The sequence below is a fragment of the Rhinatrema bivittatum genome, chromosome 2 (genome assembly GCF_901001135.1).
Source record: "Rhinatrema bivittatum chromosome 2, aRhiBiv1.1, whole genome shotgun sequence".
Taxonomy (NCBI): Eukaryota; Metazoa; Chordata; class Amphibia; order Gymnophiona; family Rhinatrematidae; genus Rhinatrema; species Rhinatrema bivittatum.
In genome coordinates, this window is record NC_042616.1 from 599330690 (window position 1) to 599351779 (window position 21090).

Below are 21090 nucleotides of genomic sequence, written 5' to 3' on the forward strand. Positions count from 1 at the left end.
CATTATAGGTATTTCCCTGACCCAGAGAGCTTAATCTAAGGGCCTCATTTACTAAGCATTTTTCCCATTGACACAGAATGTGCTAAAAATCTTAGTAAATCAGGCCCTAAGCTTGTACCTGAGGCAATGGAGGGGATGTGACTTGCCCAAGGTCACAAGCAGCAGCAGGATTTCAATCCTGACTTCCCTGGTGCTCAGTCTATTGCTCTAACCCCTAGGTTACTCCTTTTACTTAAATAATGACTTCTGCTAATGAACTATGGTTTGGAATGCCCAAGGTTTTAAATGTTTATTTTCAGTCTATTTTCTAAAGATTGCCTGTCCTGGATGATGGGCAGGCTCCAGGTTGGAGTCAGCTCTTGGAAAGTCCCATAATGACTGAGAGGGTCCATGCCACTATGGTGACCTGCATGAGTTGATCTTGAACTCTCTGAATCAACTGTACATTGCACTGCAGATGATCCCTGCTGCTTGTGGAGAGCAACTAACATTCTCCAAACAGTAGGGCTTCAAATTTGAAAGAATCATTTTGCATAGCTGCAGTTGGGACACTGGTGGGGGTGGCCTCAGTATGAGTATGCCATTGTCTTGCTTTATGAAATATCCCAAGTCTCTTGTCCTGTATGTTTGTCTTATTAGTTTTCAAGCTGTATTGAGCAGGGACTCTTTTTGTATGTTTGTGCAGTGCTATAGAAATGTTAAGTAATAGTAGTAGTGCCGCCATCGTGTGTGTATGCAATGGGGCTTGGGTGATTAGTGTAGCAATTTAAATTTTGGATGCAAGCTTGCTTATTGGTTGTTTTCTTATATTGTGTTCTAGTTCAGTTGTGAATTGGACCAAAAAAATGACTATTTCAAGTTTAACTTTTGAAACTAAAAGTCACTGTTTTTTGATCTAAGGATTACTGTTGTTTCAGGCATGTCTCTTGTTATCCCTGGAGAGCATTTATCCTCCTGCACATCAGCTTTCTCTGGACATGCTAAAAGTAAGGATCACTGTAATATTAGTCTGGTAGTAAAGGCTACAACTAGTCATAAATCCACTGTAATATTAATTTGGTAGTGAAGGCTACAACTAGTCATAAATCCAGGGCTTGTTTTAATGTATTCCTACTGTCTTGGGACAAGGGTCTCAGCCTAGCTGTAATTGGAACAGTATAAAGCCAAATTGCCCCATCAGTGTGGAAGCTTCCTCTGCATTTCGACAGGGGCCTGGTTTTTGTATGTAAACAGTTAGGGCTCAACCGCCTAGCTGAGTGGCAGTTGGAAATCAGTAAGTAGTGTATTCTCTCTCTCTCTCGATCTCTCTCTCTCTCTCGCTCTCTCTCAGAGAAAGGATGGAAGTAAAGCCAGGGCTTGTTTTCACATGTTCCTGTTGGTTGGACATTAATTCCTCCCACCCCAGAGTCTGCCTTTCTTAAATATTCTTCCAAGGCATAGGTCAGATTACCATTAAATTAAATGATGAACAAAAGGATTCATTAGTCATTAAAAATAACATAGTTGCTCCAGATAGGAACACCCCTTACCCAACTCCAACCCCCCCCCCCCCAAAAACAAAACCCCTCCACCTGTCAACTTGGTGCCTTAACATCAGACAAGAAGCGAAAAGCCATAATAAATCACCCCTATGTACTTCAGCAAAAACATAATACCTATACAGGTGATTTGGGGTAGATGAGATTCCCCCTACCATCAAAGCCAGCCTGTAAAAGTATCTTCTCCCTATTCCCTTGCAACCTAAGATTTCTATCCAACCCAAACAAATCACTTCTCCATCCTTTCAACTTGGACTTCTCAGTGTTCATTCTGCAAACAAATCTCGCCTCATTCAGGATCTAACTGAAGAATACCAACTCCAACTCCACATCCTATGTATCAGAGATTTGGCTAGGAAAAGGTGACACTATAACTTGCCACACGCACCGACTCATGGGCCGTGGAGGACGAGTTGCCATCATCTTCAAACATTCACTGACCCTAGAGCTAGTGACTACTAAACAGACAGGAAAATCTGATTGCCTAGTAACAAAACTCCTTGGCAATGAGATCTAAATTGTTCTCATCTACTGCCCACCTGATAGTTTAAGGAAGGAGTCGAGGTGGCTATCTGAATTCCTCTATGACATAACTATCATTAGGTTCAACCCTCATGCAGTGTCCTCCCCCCTCCCCTCAAAGGGCATGCCAGCAGCTTCCAGCGCAATATGGATAACCTCTGCTTCACCCAACTAATCAAGGTCCCTATACACAGACATGGTAACAAACTCTAGTTAATTTTCCAATACGCTAGCACCAAGTTTGATTCTGACTTAGCAGTAGTTCCTGTTTCTTGGTCTGACCATAAACTTGTCCTGGCCACCAACCTATTCCCAAATCAAATCCTTCGTTCTCCTACCTCCAAACCTTCAACTAGAACCCTAGCCTGTATTACAAGTGAAAACCTAAGCATTCTCATCAACATGCCCATAACTTCCACCTCAGATTCACCAGAACTTCTAGTCCAGCAATGAAATGATGAATTCTCTACAGTGACTGAGACTCTAGCCCAGGGGTGGGCAGTTCCGGTCCTCAAGGGCCACAAACCAGTCTGGTTTTCAGGATATCCCTAATGAATATGCATGAGAGAGATTTGCATGCACTCTGCCTCCGTTGTATGCAAATCTATTTCATGCATATTCATTAGGATATCCTAAAACCTTGACAGGTTTGTGGCCCTCGAGGACTGGAATTGCCCACCCCTGCTCTAGCCCCTCTCCAACCCTTTCCTATCTTACCAAAATTCCCAGGAATTCTCCATGGTTTCACAAAGGCCTTCTCATAAAACAATCCTGACAACTTGAATGGGCATGGTAGAAACAAAAATCAGATATCAACCTTTGTCTCTGCAAAGAGCACTCTTTAAAAAACAAAAAACAAACAAAAAAAAGAATATAAATCAGTTATTCAGCAATCCAAAAAAAGACTAAATTTCCAAACAACTACAACTGCCCTTGAACCACCCAAGTAAACATTTTGACCTGGTATGGAAACTTTACAACACACACCAAAGAGATGCAGAGAAAATATACAGTTCTTGTATTTAGAAAACAGTTATAATGTAGATTTTATTAGGCATGGCAACTCCACTGCTTCTTAGTAACAATAATACTTCAAAGCGGGTCCCCCGACACGGACCCCGTGTTTTGCTAAAAAACAAAATATAATTACACAATATCAAGGACTATCACAATACAGGGGAAACCATGAAACAATATCACGGGTACATACCTCAATCAAAATTAGCACGAACATACAGGGAGCGCGAGCAGTGCATACAGATACAAACATTTAAAGCCACTGTGAAATGGCGCGAAAAAAGTGACCAATCAGAAACCACCAGCACGGTAGGATCTAACCAATGAAAATCCAGTATACAATTGTGGGAAATAATGAATAATGTCCGGAACACAGAATCAAGTGAAGTAACTCCCTTCTATCTCATTATTGAGACCGTTTGGAGATAAACTGTCCAATCTATATATCCATTTCTGTTCCTTACGAATTAACATTTCCGAAAATCCCCCCTCCCTCCCCCTGGGACGGAGGAGGCAACACATCAATTACAAAGAACATTAAATCAGATTCCGTGTGAGAGAAAGCAGACCAATGAGTGACCAATGGGGCAGATTCACAGTGAATTTTAATGCTAGAACTTCTGACATGGACAAATAATATAGATCACTCCCATAGATTGACATGTAGTAGAGAAGTTAAGGAGGTACCGTTTATGGGAAACAGGGTGTTCAAAAACAGTCAATGACAGGGAAAGTGAACGGACAGAGCAACATCCACATGGTTGATGACCAATAATTGACGGAGGATCAAGGGAAGGTTGGATACACAACTGAGATTGGACAAGTGAGATTTTTGCCCTGACGAAATGTTAATCTTAAAGGACAGTCAAAAACCTTGTGCAAAGACAAGACTGGCCAATGAAGATGTATAATAACTGTCAGGTCGCGTACACGGGTCAAAAAAGGTAATATACAGTTAACACATCCATCAGAGGAACGGGGTTGAGGAATAAAAAGCAAATCAAGGTTAGCATACGAAGCACGTTTGAAAGTTTTTTAAAGAACACATTGAGGGTACCCTCTTTCCCTGAACCTATTTATTAATTTATTTATTTATTCGTTTTTGTATACCGATGTTTGTAGGAAATATCACATCAGTTTACAATAATTATCAAAACACATTTAAATACAAAGAAATACAAGCCGGCATCTTCTTAGCTTGACACAAAAAATCAGATTTCAACGAACACAGCCATCGAAGTTTCAACAGTTGGCCTACAGGAATATTGTTTCTCAAAAAAGACGGGTGATGACTCAAACATTAATAGAGTATTGCGATCTGTCTCCGAAAAATAGAAGTAGAAAAAACGTGTGAATCAAAAGAAACCAACACATCCAAAAAAGCAATCTGCAAAGGACTGATACAAAAATTAAATTGTAGGTTTTTATTACAGTTGTTCAACCAATCCAAAAAAAAGAAAAAATTGAACATCCGTCCCAGTCCAAATCAGAAAAACATGTGTAAATGAAAGTAGACCAAGAGGAAGGATAAATGAAATCCTCCTCAAACTTACTAACATATAAACAAGCTAGACTGGGCGCCATAATGACGCCCATAGCAGTTCCTTTTATTTGTTGATAAAATGTAGACCGAAATTGGAAAAGATTCTTTGTAAGGCCTAACTGTGTGAGTTCAAGTAAAATATTTGTAGGAACCCGAATGGTTCCAGACCGGTGATTAAAGATACCCTCAACCAGGGACAAGGCCTCCTCCTGAGCAATGTTGGAATAAAGTGATATGATGTCCAAGGACACCAAGAAAAAAGGCGGTGGTAGGGATAAGTCACGAAGAATACCAATAAAGTGGCCTGAATCTCGAAAATAGGAGCGATTCATGCAGACGAAAGGCTGTAAAAATAAATCGACAAATTGAGACAGGGGTTCCAACACTGATCCTTTCTCCGACACTATAGGGAGGCCAGGAGGATTGTATAAAAATTTATGAATTTTAGGAAGTATGTAAAAGGAGGGGATCCTTGGAAAATCAACCTGCAAAAATTGTGCCTCCCAGGGAGTGATCTGTTGTAATTCATATTTGTCCGGGCAAAAATCTCAAAGATGCACTTGTCCATTCTCAGTTGTGTATCCAACCTTCCCTTGATCCTCCGTCAATTACTGGTCATCAACCATGTGGATGTTGCCCTGTCTGTTCTCTTTCCCTATCATTGACTGTTTTTGAACAACCTGTTTCCCATAAACAGTACCTCCTTAACGTCTCTACTACGTGTCAATCTATGGGAGTGATCTATATCATTTGTCCGTGCCAGAAGTTATATATTGGCAAGACTACCCATTCAGTGAGAACACTGATCATTGAATACCATTCTAGCATTAAAATTCACCATGAATCTGCCCCATTGGTTACTCATTGGTCTGCTTTATCTCACTCGGAATCTGATTTAAAGTTCTTCGTAATTGACGTGTTGCCTCCTCCGTTCCTGGGGGGGGGGCGGATTCTCATTGGTTAGATCCTACCATGCTGGTGGTTTCTGATTGGTCACTTTTTCGCACCATTTCATATTGACTTTAAATGTTTGTATCTGTACACACTGCTCGCCGCTCCCTGTACGTTCGTGCTAATTTTGATTGAGGTATGTACCCGTGAGATTGTTTCATGGTTTCCCCTGTATTGTGATAGTCCTTGATATTGTGTAATTATATTTTGGTTTTTAGCTTTGGAATCTACTGTGTAATTGTCCCTCCCGAAGCAGCCTTTCGGCGAAACACGGGGTCCGTGTCGGGGGACCCGCTTTGAAGTATCATTGTTACTAAGAAGCAGTGGAGTTGCCATTCCTAATAACATCTACATTATAACTGTTTTCTAAACACAAGGATTGTGTATTTTCTCTGCATCTCTTTGGTGTGTGGATTGATCTTGAGTGCAGTTTTTTTTCTCCGTTTTTGCTTATGGAAACTTTACAAACCAGAAGCCCAAACTCCTAACACAAACGGTCACACAGCTGAAGATTTTGCCAAATTCTTCACTGAAAAAATGCATGCTATTTGTTCTTTTTTTCATCCATCCACATCTCACCCCTGGCACCAACTACCCCATGAATGCAACAATCACACAGGCAAATTCTATTCTACTCCTTCCAGTCTTGATTCCATTGTCTGACTTCAAGACAGTCACTCCACTAAAGGCAGAAAAGACCCCCCAGCAAATCATCCAATCAGTGAATCCATTAGATCCAATTACCCCAAGATTCATCTGAAATGTTAAAAATGATCTAACCCTCTGGCTAACCAATTTAATAAATGACATTCTAACCCAAGGCTTACTCTCCAGCTCACTCAAAATAGTTGTTGTTGAGCCCATCCTAAAGAAACTTGGTGCTGACAGTGGCGTACCTAAAGCATTTGGAACCCAGGATGGATACTTCCTTTAGCATCCCCCCCTCCAGTGATCTCTGGTTCCCTCTTCCTCGCCCAGGCTCGCTGTCTCACCGCACATATCCACAATTCTTCTCACAGGCTCCCTCTCTCTTGCACACACTTTCACACCCCTGCACACAGGCTCCCTCCATTTCTCTCTCTTATACATACACACCTCTTCACCTCTTCTACACACAAACACACACACACATACATAGAAACATAGAATTGACGGCAGAAGAAGACCAAACGACCCATCCAGTCTGCCCAGCAAGCTTTCGCACTTTTTTTTTTTCTCATACTTATCTGTTACTTTTGGCCCTTAGTAACCTTTTGGTCCTATTTCCCTTCCACCCCCGCCATTAATGTAGAGAGCAGTGTTGGAACATGCACTCCTAGTCTCTTACTTACATACACACACTCACACCGGCACTCCCATACACACACATGTGATCTCTTACTCCCATACACACACATGCGATCTCTTACTCCCATGCGATCTCTTACTCCCATACACTCCCATGCGATCTCTTCCTCTGTCAATCACATAGGCTCATTTGCGGTCATTCTGGGTCTGTCCCTCTTCAGCTGCTATCTGGCTTCTCTCTTCCTTGTCTTCTGCTGCGAGCGGGATGGGCTCCGCTCACGGTGCACTAGATCTCCTTCATCTTCTGCCATGAGCAGAATGGGCTTCGCTCAGGCGCGCTAGGCTGCCTCCTTAATCTTCTGCCGTGAGCAGGATGAGCTCCGTTCGTGGACATCAGATATTGCTGCTGCTGCCAGTGGCCTCTGATTGGAGTCTGTCAATGGCACCCCTCTCCTGGCTGTCACACAGGGTGGACTGCCCCCTCCCTTAGTACGCCTTTGGGTGCTGAACCTAATATATACAATTATCACTCAGTCTCCCCTTCTCCAGGTGATGGAAAAGTAGTTTACCTCCAACTCTTGGAGTACAATATCAGTACCAATCCGGCCTCAGAGAAAGGCCATGGAAGAGAAGATTGTTAATCACAAATAGTATCCACCTCTATACAGATCAAGGCGGTAATTTCTTCATTGTCCTATTTGATCTCTTGGCTGCCTTCAGTATGATTGATCACATTCTCTGGATCTAGCTCTAAAGAGCATCAGATTGTTTAGCATGAGACTCCGTTCTTTCAGCTGTTATGCACCAAAAATTTGAAACAAAGTACTACTAAACCTGCATCTGAAGCTATGCTACCTTAAATTCAGGAAAAAAGCTATGCCCAACTACCTGAACTGCCTATAAAGGGACTGATATACATAACTGGTTCTTGAAACTATTCATAAATGGGTTTCCTAATTGCAAATTCTGATTTGATTGTAAGCTGTTCTAATTCCTCTGTTAATTTAAACTTATTACATCCACCTTGAGTCTAACTTTGAGGAAAGGTAGAATATCAAATGTTCATAAATAAATAGCTAAATATTGAACTTGGAGAAATTGAAAGCTTTGCAGGTTCTGATGCCTTTTATTGACCCAACCTAGGAATTATCTAGAGTAGCTGCTCTACATGAGCCTTCAAGTCCAACAAGTCCATCAAAACCTCATGTCTAGCACATTTTGATAATTCTTATGTTAGTTTAATAAATGGAATCACCCCTTGAAATTAACCTTTCGAGACTAATATGATCATTGAGCTGATGACGTTTCATTCATAGATATAATTAGTAATAAAATAAATAGGATGAATACAAAGGGGGGTGGTGGGTGTTGCTGTAGTTGGGTCTAAAATCCTCTGCAGAAAACAATATAAGTATGCATTGAGTTTTATGTATTGCAAGACGCCTGTGCAAATATTTTGGGCTTGGTTCTTCCCCATGCTATTCTGCACAATTTTGGAACTCCTATGTTTTTTATCCTAATCACGTGGCCTGCTTTGTGTCTGTGTTTCTTTTTGAGGAGCACTGCAGGTATCAAGAGCTCATTCAGTTGCATTAACAGATTCAGGCTTGCAATAGGTAGAGATCAGAAGACTGTAATACCAAGTCTGAATTTGCAAGGACCCATTCACTTGGATTTCAATTCTTTGAACAATTTTGGAGATGCCAGTTCATTTCATCCTGTTACACCAGTCCAGTCCACACTGATTTCTCCAGTGACATCATTACCACTATGTGGTGCAGCACAGTGAGACCCCAGTATACTCTGTCTCCAGCAGATGGTAGGACTCACTGGTGGTGCAGCAGGATTTTGAAGGATAGATCTGTCGCTATTTTCGTGCCAGTAAAGTGAACCTGCTAACAAGGACTTCTGGTCCGGGAGGGGTTGGTCTAGCCTGGTTGGGGGGGGGGGGAAGAACTGAAGGGGAGAGAGGGGTCTCTTTAAAAAAAAAAAAAATTTGCAGGAACCCCTTTGTCAGGGGTTCCTGACTGAGAGAATCCTCTTTTCCCTGTCCTTCCCCACCTCACTCTGTGCAGCAGTGCTGAATATCCATTCAGAGAGCTGTCTCTGGGTGACAGGTACATTGCCAGCAGGCTGCCAGTATTTCTGGGATAAGTGCTGCTCCAAGGGTATTTTGTGGGCTTCAGTCTCATTGGAACTGAGATGGGGGGGGCAGGGCCTGTTGCAATAGAGAAGCACAGTTGTGGCTGTCAGTACAGGGCTGCAACTGTAAGAGACTCTCATCTACCTCAGGGCCTCTTTGTTCGGCCTGGGAGAGGGCCGGTGAGATGCCAGGGAAATGATTTTTGATCCCCAGGGGGGCGTCCGTCATGTCCCTGTCTTGGGGGTCCCCTAGGGTTGCATTGCCATTGGAGTCTTCTCAGGAAAAGGCCTCAGATTGCTTGATTTTGGGAGGAGTATTGGCCATTTTGGGCCATGCTTCCACGGGTGATTCCTTACTGCAGCAGCACTGAAGTGTCTCTGAAATGGAGGGTGATGCCCCCACCACCTGGGCCCTGATATCTGCTCAGGAGTCTCTTTATTTTTCCTGACCCTTTTCGGCAGATAGGTTCTGACTCATATTTCTTCCCTGAATTTTGTTTTATTTTTCATTAGGCATTCTGGACCATTCAGAAGCCTAAGGCAGGGAGAGGTTTTCTGGGTGCCTGACCTGGTTCTGTGTAAGCAGCCCAGGGGTTCTATGGAACCTCCCACTTTGGACCTGGAGGAAGGTTCAAGGGCCCAGGCTATCTGCTGGACTCTGCTAGTGGAGTGTCCCTGGAGGAAGGAGATATTTCCTCTTATAGGAAGGATGAGGCAGTGATCTTTGGAAAGTGGAGATTTTAATCCTGATTGGTCAGATGGTTTCTTGCCTCTACATAGTGGAGGATATGGTGGAGGAGTCTCTTGTCTGGGACCCAATTACTATATTTAAAGGTTCCTCAAATCTTCAAAGGCTTTTCCACTACATTCTGAGGTAGAGTGGAAGACTCCAAACTCTGGCCTCCAGGATGTGACTGATCTTCTTAGATTGTATCCCCTTCCTCCTGAGGCAATTAAATGACTGTTTCAGGTGCTGCATGTGGATGCACTGGTAACAGCTGTCACCAAGGCATACTACTATTCTGTTAGAGGGTAGCACCTATTTAAGAACCCTTGGGATAAGAAGGTTAAGGTTCCCTTGCATTTGTTTTCTTCAGCGAGCATAGCAGTTCAGATTTCCATTTGTGGTGCTTTTGTGGTTTGGGCCCTCTTGCGCTGGATACAGCAGCTCCTGGAAAGGGAAGGGGCAGCTAGGATGGAGTTTGCCGCTGCCCTTCTCCATATAGTGTTTCGGTCTGTGGCTTCAGCTCTGGCTGCCGAATGGCTTCTTTGGGTTTGAAATTGGTCTACAGATTCTTGGTCAAGGGCTCCATTTAAGGGGCATTTGTTCCATGTCTTCCTAAAACAGCAGTTAGTCAAGAATCTTGGAGATCCAATGCCTCAGACTCACCTGGAAGACATGCCTTGCTCTTTCTATTCATCTGCGAGGGGGTGGAGTCAGTTCCATGACTCTGGATAGTATAGACTGGGCAAGCAGTCTTATTCCTTTTGAGGTTCTTAAGCCTCAAAGAGTCAGGGCCATTTCTGTCAGGGTATCTGAAAACCCAAGCCTGAATTGGTATCCTCTTCAGGAACCGGTCTTCCCTCTCAATGAAGTTCAGCAGATCCACTCATTGGTTCTTCCTGTGGAGGCTGCCTGTAGCCGTTTTCCCAGGAGTGGCTTCGTATTACTTCAGATCAGTGGGCATTAGAGTTGATCCATCTTGGATGCTCTCTGGAGCTCCAAACTCCAGTCCCCAATGCCCTTATGTTCTCTCCATGTGCATCTGCTGTCAAACAGCAAGCGGTTTGAGATACTCTGTCAATACTTTAGCTGTTATACGCTGTGGCCCTGATTCCTTTTGTGGAGAGAGGACACTGCTGCTCCTCCATTTACTTTATGGTCCCAAAGAAGAACAGATCTTACAGACCCATTCTAGATCAAGGAAATAACTTTCAGGATTTCTCGCTTACGGCTGGAAACCCTTTGTTTGCTGCGTACAGCAGTTCATCAGGGTGAATATCTGTCTTCCCTTGGTATTTCAGAAGCCTATTTTCACATTCCCATTCAGAACGAAGACCAGAGATATCTGTGTTTCTGTGTCCTTCAGAAGCATTTTCAGTTCCAGGTATCTCCCTTCAGTATGGCTCCACGGGTCTTTACCAAGATGTTGGCTGTGGTGGTGGCTCCGAGTCAGGAAGGAATACGGGTTCATGCCTACCTGAACAATTGGTTGATCAGGGCCAGTTCATATCAAGAAGGTAGTTGCACCTCCAACAGAGTGGTCCAAGTTTTAGAAAGCTTGGGCTGGATCATCAGTTTTGCAAAAAGCAATGTGGTCCCTCCCTAGTTGTTGAAATACCTGGGGGCTCACTTGAACATGAGAGCAGATCAAATATTTTTTATGATGGAAGGAATCAACAAGCTGGTAAGTCAAACTCTCCAGTTTCTTACTCTTATTCTCAAGAATTTAGAATTACCTGAGGCTGTTGAGCACCAAGGCATCAACTCTGGGCATGGTACCCTGGGCCAGGGCTCATATGAGACCTCTTTAGTGTTCTCGTCTCTCTTGGTAGTCTCCTCCATCTCTAAATTATGAGGAGTTTCGTGTAGTGAACAATTCCTCAGAATCTTCTGCGGGCGGTCAGTCTGACGTCTCCATCTGGGATTCTGTTCATGACAGATGCATGTCTGTCTGGTTGAGGGGCTCATTGTAGGGCCAGGTGACCCAAGGGTCTTAATCTTCAGAGGAGGCATCTTGGTCCTTCAACAGTTTGGAAACCAGGGTAATTTGTTTTGTTCTGTTGTATATTTTTTTCCCTTGATTCAAGGCAAAGCAGTCTGGGTGCTGTCCAGCAATTGTATGGTAGTGGCTTATGTGAACAGGCAGATTGGTGCCAGACGTTTGGAGTGTTGGAAGAAACAAATCTTTTTTCCCTGGGCAAAAAACATTGGCAGCTCTTGTCGGTGACACACATTGCAGAACAAGAAAATGTGCAAGCAGACTTTCTATGCAGAAATCTTCTAAAACCCAGTAAGTGGGAGCACAGCAATCATGCTCTGATGGGGTTTGCCTCACATGGAGTTCATGGTAATGTGCAAGAATGCTAATGTTCTGCAGTTTCTTCAGCTGCAGCAGGGAGATGGGCTCTTGGGACATAGTTGTTTTGGTTCAACCATGACCGACAAGGGTCTTCTCTATGCCTCCCCCCCCCCCCCCCCCCTTGGACTTTGATTGGTAGGCTTCTGCATTGGATACAATTGGGGAGCAACCATGCCTTCCTAGTGGTTCCGAATAACATGGGGACTCGAGACATTCACTCCGGCCGCTGCATTTCCTCTCTCTCCCCCCCTTGTAATAAAACTACATGACAACTGTATGGTATTAACAAAGGCCGCAGTTTATTAACCTAACCCGAGCCGCTATCTTAACATGCATTCAAATAACAATAACAATGCCCCCCCCCACCTCCTTGGCCGCCTCCTCTTCTTCGCTTACCCCCGCGGCCCGGTGGTAAGCTAGCGCTCTGCCCCCCCCCCCCCCCCCCACTTACCCCGCCACGGCATGAGCGAGGGTAAGCTTTGCGGCCTGAGCATCGGCCCCCCCCTTGCTCTTTAGGCCTTCCCGTGTAACGGCCCCAAGTTACACGGGCATTCCTCCCCCCCCTCCGTACAGTCCATAACATTATTCCAATACACAATCCAGCATATGGCTCGGGTTTTCCGCCTCCTACTGCGACAAACACAAAATACATTCCGCAATTCCAAAACTTCCAAGGGAGGGAGGGCGGGAAGCAAAGAACCCTCCGCTTGCTCCGCTGCCTGATTTCCAACTGCCGATGAGCCAGCTCTGGCTTCCTAGGGACCCCGCAATGCACCAATGGGAGGACAGCTTTGAATTTCACCGCCTCCCATTGGTGCCTGGCCGGATCACCCCCCCCCCCCCCCCCCCCCCAGTTCCCCCCTTTCCTTTTCCCCGCCCTGCTTCCTCCGTCGCTCTGCTCGGCCCAGGTTACCCTCAACGACCCTGGACTAGCCAGGGTCGTTTCTCTTAACATGGGGACTCGAGACATTCACTCCGGCCGCTGCATTTCCTCTCTCTCCCCCCTTGTAATAAAACTACATGACAACTGTATGGTATTAACAAAGGCCGCAGTTTATTAACCTAACCCGAGCCGCTATCTTAACATGCATTCAAATAACAATAACAATGCCCCCCTCCACCTCCTTGGCCGCCTCCTCTTCTTCGCTTACCACCGCGGCCCGGTGGTAAGCTAGCACTCTGCCCCCCCCCCCCCCCCCCCCCACTTACCCGCCACGGCATGAGCGAGGGTAAGCTTTGCGGCCTGAGCATCGGCCCCCCCCTTGCTCTTTAGGCCTTCCCGTGTAACGGCCCCAAGTTACACGGGCATTCCTCCCCCCCCTCCGTACAGTCCATAACATTATTCCAATACACAATCCAGCATATGGCTCGGGTTTTCCGCCACCAACAAAGACCGGTTACGGCCTTTGTACCCCCACTGCGGCCCTACCATTTTACCACCTCGATTCAAATTCAACTTCTCTCCATAAGGCCTCCGCTTAGCCCGTTGGTGGGCTCTCCGGACAAAGGAATGGCCCATAATCCAGGCACACCCCGGTCGCATCACCTCCCGTTCGATCTGCAATACAAACAGACCCGTTACAAACAGCCATGCTAGGACGCCTCCCTACCCGCTGGAGGCGCCTCCCTACCCGCCGGAGGCGTCACTTCCGCACATAAGCCCGGAAAACCACCGACTTCCACCGCCTCAACGCCCGTATCTGCTCCGCCGGCCACCCCAGCTCCGCCGCCGTCGTGGCCGCACCAATACGAAACGAGTGCGACGTGTACTGCGTCGCATCCCACCCGAGACGCACCACCACTCTGCGCACCCAAGACTCACCACCACTCGGTGCAAGACCGTCACGAATTGATATCTGGTAAGAGGGGAACCATCCGCATGCACCGAGAAATGACCCCCCACCCCCGGTCTTGCCGAACCATAAGCCAGCGCCAAGCGCACCGGACACTCTCGCCCGCTCTCAACACGGTCCCAAGCAATCCACGCGCCCTTTCCTGTCTGATCCGTGTTGGACCTCCGAATACGGATCGCTACCCTCTCCGTGGAGACGAGCAACGAGCTACCCAATGCGAAGGGCCCCAAAGAACGCCCAGGAGAATGCCAAACGGAACCACACCAACTCCTGCCCAGAACTACATACCCCCCGCAACCCAGTGGCCAACCTGAGCAAACTCCGCACCGGATTGGCCTGCACACGTCCTCCCTACACCCCCTCCCCTTCCCCACCCGTCTAACAATTTTTGACTAGGAAACAACGAGTCGGGTTACCGCGCCCCTCCAGTGTCTGAAAGAACGCGAACCCCGCCAACGGGCGTTGGACATACGCCAAGGAAAAGCCCGCGCCCTTCGCCCACAGTATGAACCACACCACCTCAGCCTCCCGCACCCGTCCTCCCCCCCAGCCCAAAGATAACAGCAAACGAGTCACAGCATCGTCCCCAGCTACATAGGATCTCCACGTTGCCGTGGCCACAGATCGCCGGATCAACTCCCATTGGTCATCGCCCCGGGTTCCACAAGTGCTCTGGGACCTGCTCTCCCCGCCGGGCCGCGGGAGGCGCCGCCGCCCGAAAGACATCCCTCGTAAAACGAGAGAGAGCATCAGCTAAAATGCGCTGAACCCCCCGGAACATGCCGCGCTCGGAAAGTCACATGCCACTAAAGACACAACAGGACCATGACCCGCAATAAAGCCGATACCCTGGGATATAGCGCCTCCTGCTTGTTGACCACCTGCACCATGCCCAAATTATCGCACCACCAGACTACCTGTTTATTCGCCAAGTCCTCCCCCAGTAGGGTCAGTGCCACAATGATAGGAAACAGTTCCAAGAAAGTAATGTGCCGCCCCGAAAGTATAGACCGCAACCCAACGCCCCCGCCGCGTCCATATACAATTCCAGATCCATGTTGGACACCTCCGGCTCGGGCATCATCGGATCCCGTGGAACAAGTGCAAGAAGGCTTCCCATTTTCCTAACTCCTCCCGCACCGGTCGCGATACCCTAATGAAGTGATGCCCCGCCCGAATTCCCGATGTCTTCGCAGGACAGGCGATGAATGAACGCCCTCCCCATGGGGATCACCCGACAGGCGAAATGCAAGGAACCGATAAGCGACTGCATCTGTCGCAAGGTAACCGTCGCTGCCCCTCTCACCTTGTGCACCAAATCCCGCAACTGAGCGACCTTCTCCTCCGGCAAGCGGCACACCATGGCCTCCGAATCCAACTCTATTCCCAGGCAGGTCAACCTGGTGACCGGGCCCTCCGTCTGGTCCCGCTCAATGGGCAAGCCAAATTGCTGCGCAGTCCCCCAGGAAAACCTTGCAACTGCCGCGAACAGACCTCCGAGTCACCCCGCCCCACAAATAAGAAATCGTCCAGGTAGTGCAACGAATCCGCGCATGCCGTATGGATCCTGGTGGCCCAGTGAATAAACGTACTGAACGCCTCAAAGAAGGCGCAGGACACCGCGCAACCCATTGGCGAACAACGAGCAAAGAGGTAACCGCCCTCAAAGTAAAATCCCAACGGCGGAAACGACTAGGGGTGGATCGGGAGCAGCCGGAAGGCGGACTCGATGTCCGCTTTGGCTAGCTGCGCCCCCTCCCCGCTTTATGGACCAATGCCCACCGCCTCGACGAAGACGCGTACGTCACTGTGCACGCCTCCCTAGGGAGAAGCTCGTCGGAATCACCGCCAACGGTGACAAGTGCATCTGCGCGTACGGCTTGTCCGGAAACGGCCCCACCACTCTTCCTAAGTCCAGTTCGTCCCCGGTTCTACACCGACTTGGAATGCCTTGCCCTACCCCCCTACCCCGGGGTTGGCCCTGGCCACAGGCGCCCGTTTCTACACCGACTTGGAATGCCGTGCCCTACCCCCGGGCCCTGATATGGGATCCGAAACCCCTCCCTAAAACCCTCCTGCAGCAAGACCGCGGCTACCCGATCCGGGTCAACCCGCAGCCTCGCCACCAGCGCCTCCACACAGATAGGGGAGTCCGCCTTGGACGGCAACACGTCCCTACTGGGCCCCCTGTCCAGCCCCCCCTCCTGCCCCTTAAGCACACTTAGTGGCGGCGTGAGCACCCCCGCAATTAGCGCAGGCGTGCCGGAATTTGCACTCAGGAAACAAGCAGTTGAGTTTGTTGAAGCGCCTCTAAACGTCTGCAACCCCCCCCCCCCCGCGCTCCGGACTCCTGTCTCACCCGCCCGCGCCCCCCCAACACGGAAGGGCTGCCCCTTCCCCCCGACCACCGGCGCCAAGCCCCCCGCCGCGCCCCCCGTGAGGCCCTTCCGAGCCCCCCCTGTCCTCCTGTTGGTCATCTGCGTAAGCCACAGATGTATATCCTGGGTGCCCCAGTACATGAGTTTACTCCCCGCCATCTTGTCACGGAACTTCTCATCACAGGTGAGCCAAGCCCAACCGTCAAAGGCCCGAAACGCATCCAGAATGCTGTCCGCGTAGGACAGCAACGCCCCATACGGGGACGGATCGAAGTGGCTGACCACGCTCACCAACCTAAGAAACCCCCGCAGCCAATGTACTACATTCTTGGCGAGTCTCTGCTCCGTCCTGCTCCGCCGCATGCGCTTCCTTGCTTTCTTGGATAACCGCTTCTCACCCCTCCTACCCTCCTACAGCGTAAATATATTGACGAACTTCCTTTTCCTTATCCGCTTCGCCAATCGCCTCGGGACCCCCTTCCACAATTCAGAAAGCGCCGCCGACGCGGGGCTGCTCATCTCGCACCGGGGACCTTCCCCCAACACCCCCCTCCTGCACCGCCCCTCTGCGCTGGAGGGCGATGTAGAGGTCGAGGAGCTCGAACTGGAATCCCCCACGCCCGTCGCCTCCTGCCCCCCCGATCCCTGTCCCCACGCCGCAGCTCCAACTTACCCGTCACCGCGGCCCCTCCTGGGGCGCCCGCCTCCTGCCATCCGGGAACCTCCACGCACGCTGCCGCCGCTGCACCTCTGTCGCCGCCCCTCGCCCACCGATCCGCAGCCTCTCCCGGCACCATGCCCTCCTGCATCCACCATGCCTTGCGGCTGGACGGGCCCGGGATCTCCTCCTCCTCTCCAGCTGCAACAAAAACCCCCAAAGCTGCCAGCACAGCGTGGGGCCTCCGCCCCCCATGCCGACCACCCGCTCGGGCCCGCGCCACCGCTCGGGCGCAGCCTACCCTGCGCTCCCGCGCCCTGCACGCCCCCGGGGGTGCCAGACGCGCCCGGGAAAAAGTGCTCACCCAGGGGAGTACCGACACTACCTGGCCCTCCCCAGGCGCCAGCGCATGTAGGCCCCTGGAGGAAACTGTACCCGGCCCGCGCCTTGCGGCCCAAAATATCTATCCAGGCCGCTGCAGCTACCGGGCTACCCTCCGGGGGAGGGAGAGGGTGCCTTCCAGCAGCAGCGGCATGGGGGAAGGGACTGCCCCTTGCCGCACGGGATGACACCGCACCGGACGCGAGGCGCCGCGGCTCCTGGGGACGGCCGCCGGGGAGGCCCCCCTGGAGCCCCCGCACACCATTCCCTCGCCGTCCGACCGAATCCGCGCTCCCACGAGGGCGGGCGGGGCCAGGGTCCCCGGCCGCGAAGGCCTACTCACCCCGCTTCTGTGCCGTCCGCCCGGGGTTAGGACGCCGCCCAGGCCGCGCCCCCCCCCGCCGCGGCAGCGAAGGCCCACCCACCCCGCTTCTGTGCCGTCCGCCCGGGGTTAGGATGCCGCCCAGGCCGCGAACAACCCCCCGCTCGCCGTGACCTCCGAGCCCCCAGTCCCCACGTGGTCTAGGGCGTCCCGCAGGCCGGACGCAGCGGCACGCGGCGCACCCCCGAGGAAGGAAGGCCCAGGCTTCACCACAGCCTGCCGCCTGCCCGCGGCCACACGCGCCCCACCCGCACTCGCCGGCCGCAGGCCGAAATGAGAGCCCGGGCTACAAGGCCGGGAAGGGACGGGCTCTCCTGCTCCGCGCCACTCTCCCCCGGGTCGGCCTCCCGCTGCGACGACGCCGGGACCGCGAGGGGGGGGGGGGGCCATGGACATGCGTGACCCCCAACCCAGCGCCCGAGCCCACGCACTCACCTCAGGGGGCCGACCGCGCGCCGCCGCATCGCCCGCCCTGCCGTCTCCGGCCTGCCCGCCGTATCGCCCTCGCCGCCGCGACCGCCGCCAACCCGCAGAACGCCGCATCGTGATCGCGCCGCCACCGCTCCCCCCGAACCACCGGACCCCCCAACGCGCCGCAGCTGGAACCCAGGCACGCAGCAAGCAAAGAACCCTCCGCTTGCTCCGCTGCCTGATTTCCAACTGCCGATGAGCCAGCTCTGGCTTCCTAGGGACCCCGCAATGCACCAATGGGAGGACAGCTTTGAATTTCACCGCCTCCCATTGGTGCCTGGCCGGATCACCCCCCCCCCCCCCCAGTTCCCCCCTTTCCTTTTCCCCGCCCTGCTTCCTCCGTCGCTCTGCTCGGCCCAGGTTACCCTCAACGACCCTGGACTAGCCAGGGTCGTTTCTCTTTAGCTTCAGAGGCTCTGGTATGCAGATCTGATGAGGTTTCAGGTAGACTATGTCCCATATCTCCCAGATGCTATGGGCTCCTAGTTCGGGGTCCGATAATGATGGACAACTCTGTCTTCTTTTTTCTTATGGCTTGGCTCTTGAAAAACAGTGTTTGAGGAAGAAGGGCTACTCTTTTTTTTCATTATTTCCATGCTATTGAAGGCTCATAAGACCTCTACTTCATTGGTTTATGTTTGAATCTGGTGCATCTTCAGACATTTATGTAGAACTGTTCCTCATTTCCTTGGTGCTCTGATATTCCATGCATTTTAGCTTTTCAAAAGGGCTTAGAGAAGGGTTTGGCTTTGAGTTCCCTATAGGTTCAGGTGGCTGCCATCTTGTGTTACAGGGGGAAGATTTGTAGGCTTGGGTAGCTGATCATCTAGATGTATCCTGTTTTTCTGCAGGGAATGAAGAAGCTATGTCCTCCATTCTGCCCCTTGGTTCTTCAGTGATATCTGTTTGGCTCTCAGGCTGTTGGTTGCTCTACTCTTTGAGCCTCTGAAGCATGTCTCCATGAACAATCTTACTTTGAAATTGTTGGTTTTTTTTTTCTTGTGGCCAGTTACTCAGCCCGGCATATTTCAGAGATCCAGGCACTATTGTGTAGAGATTTTTTTCTCGTTATAGGGCCTGATTCTGTGTCTGTATATCCCGTGCCTTCGTTTTTACGTTAGGCTTTTTAGTGTTTCATTTGAATCGGTCTTATACTCTGTTGGCCTTTTTCAAAGGCTGAGTATAGTGGTAAAAACAGGTCCTTAAGATTTCTGGATGGTCGTAGGGTGGTCATCCACTATCTGGAGGTATCTAATTCTTTGGAACTATCATATTGTTCTGTTTAGGAGGTTTATGCAAGGGAGATGTGGCTTCTAAGAGCACCATTGTGAGATGGATTAAGGAGACTATCACTTCAGTGTAATTGCTCAAGGCGTAAGAGCTCCTGGATATGTCCACACTCATTTTACAAGGGTGCAGGGTGTATCTTGGGTGGAAGCAATCTCCATTGCTTCACAGGATATCTGTAAGGTGGTTATTTAGACATCCTTATTTCCTTTACCAAGCATTATCTCGATATTTCTGCCATGGAGGACACAACTTATGGAGTTGAAGTTCTCAAAGCAGCCCTTATTTCCTCTCTCCCTGTTTAATGGAAATGTGGGTACTTCCCACTTGTTTGGACTGGACTAGTGTAGTAGGATGAAATGGAAGGAGAAATTTTTACCTATTAATTTTCTTTCCATGTGTCCTGCTATACCATTCCAGGACCCTTCCAGGAAATTGGGCCTCATTTGTTTGGTATGGTGTGCACGATTCAGATATTGGTCTTGTATATATTTTCTACAGCAGGGGTGGCCAATTCTGGTTCTCAAGAGCCACATCAAGCAGTGGAGGCAGTGCTTGAAAATCTCTCTCATGCACATTCATTGAGGATGTTCTGAAAACCTGGCCTGCTTGTGGCTCTTGAGGACTGAAGTTGGTCATCCCTGTTCTACAGTCATTGGTTTTTTTTTTTCAGCCACCACCTTATTTCATGTCCTCCTTTCCCTCTCTTTGGGACATTCATTTAGGCTTTTCTCCTATTTTGTGTCTATGGGAAAAACCCTTGGTGAAACAGGTACTTTGTTTGCTATAAGCAGGAGGATTTTCTCTCTCGTCATTAATTTTATCTCATATGTTCTTTGGTGTTTTCAGTACTTTGTCATAGGAATACTTGGCTCTCACTGTGCTGCACCACCTATACCAGGGGTGGTCAACTCTGCCATAAACAGGCCTGGTTTTCAGGATAGCAGTAATAAATAGGCCTATGAGAGATTTGCATGTACTGCTTCCATTGTATACAAATCTTATCCCATGCATATTGATTGTGGCTATCCTGAAAACTGAACCTGTTTATGGGTTTTAGGGGACTAGAGTTGGCCATCCTTGACTTGTGCTTTAGTGGTGGTGATGTCACTGGAGAAATCATTGTGCTATGCTTCATCTCCTGGTAGGGGAGACATAACCCATCTGTTTGGAATGGACTGGTGTAGCAGGACTGATGGAAAGAAAATTAACAGGTAAAAATTTCTCCTTTTTCCAGAGACTCTCCACAGCCAATGATGAGATAGTGGAGGTATTGCTATCCAAGCACCAAGTGCTGGCAGCCTTGAGGTTTATCCGGAGTATCGGAGGACATGACAACATCTCTGCACGCAAATTCCTAGATGCAGCAAAGCAGACTGCAGACAACATGCTCTTTTACACCATCTTCAGGTTTTTTGAGCAAAGGAACCAGCGTTTGCGTGGAAATCCTAATTTTACTCCAGGTACGGGTGCAAAAAGGGGAAGGAGTTGGAGCTGAAGGAGATGAGCCCTGGGCCTAAGCAAACAAGCGTGTGCAAATAGCAAAGGCCATTCTTACTGACATCGATATTAAGAATAATTAAACTGAGATGGCATT

The 21090-nt window shown here is 49.3% G+C and overlaps 1 protein-coding gene across 1 annotated transcript in view; it reads left to right on the forward strand.

Moving 5' to 3' along the window:
- The window catches only part of RMC1 (regulator of MON1-CCZ1), a 135351-nt gene that overhangs the window by 102933 nt on the left and 11328 nt on the right, over positions 1-21090 (forward strand). Inside the window, exons 18-19 of the mRNA XM_029591133.1 lie at positions 918-986; positions 20731-20956. Of these exons, the coding sequence (XP_029446993.1) occupies positions 918-986; positions 20731-20956 (295 nt within the window). The remainder of the gene's footprint in view (positions 1-917; positions 987-20730; positions 20957-21090) is intronic.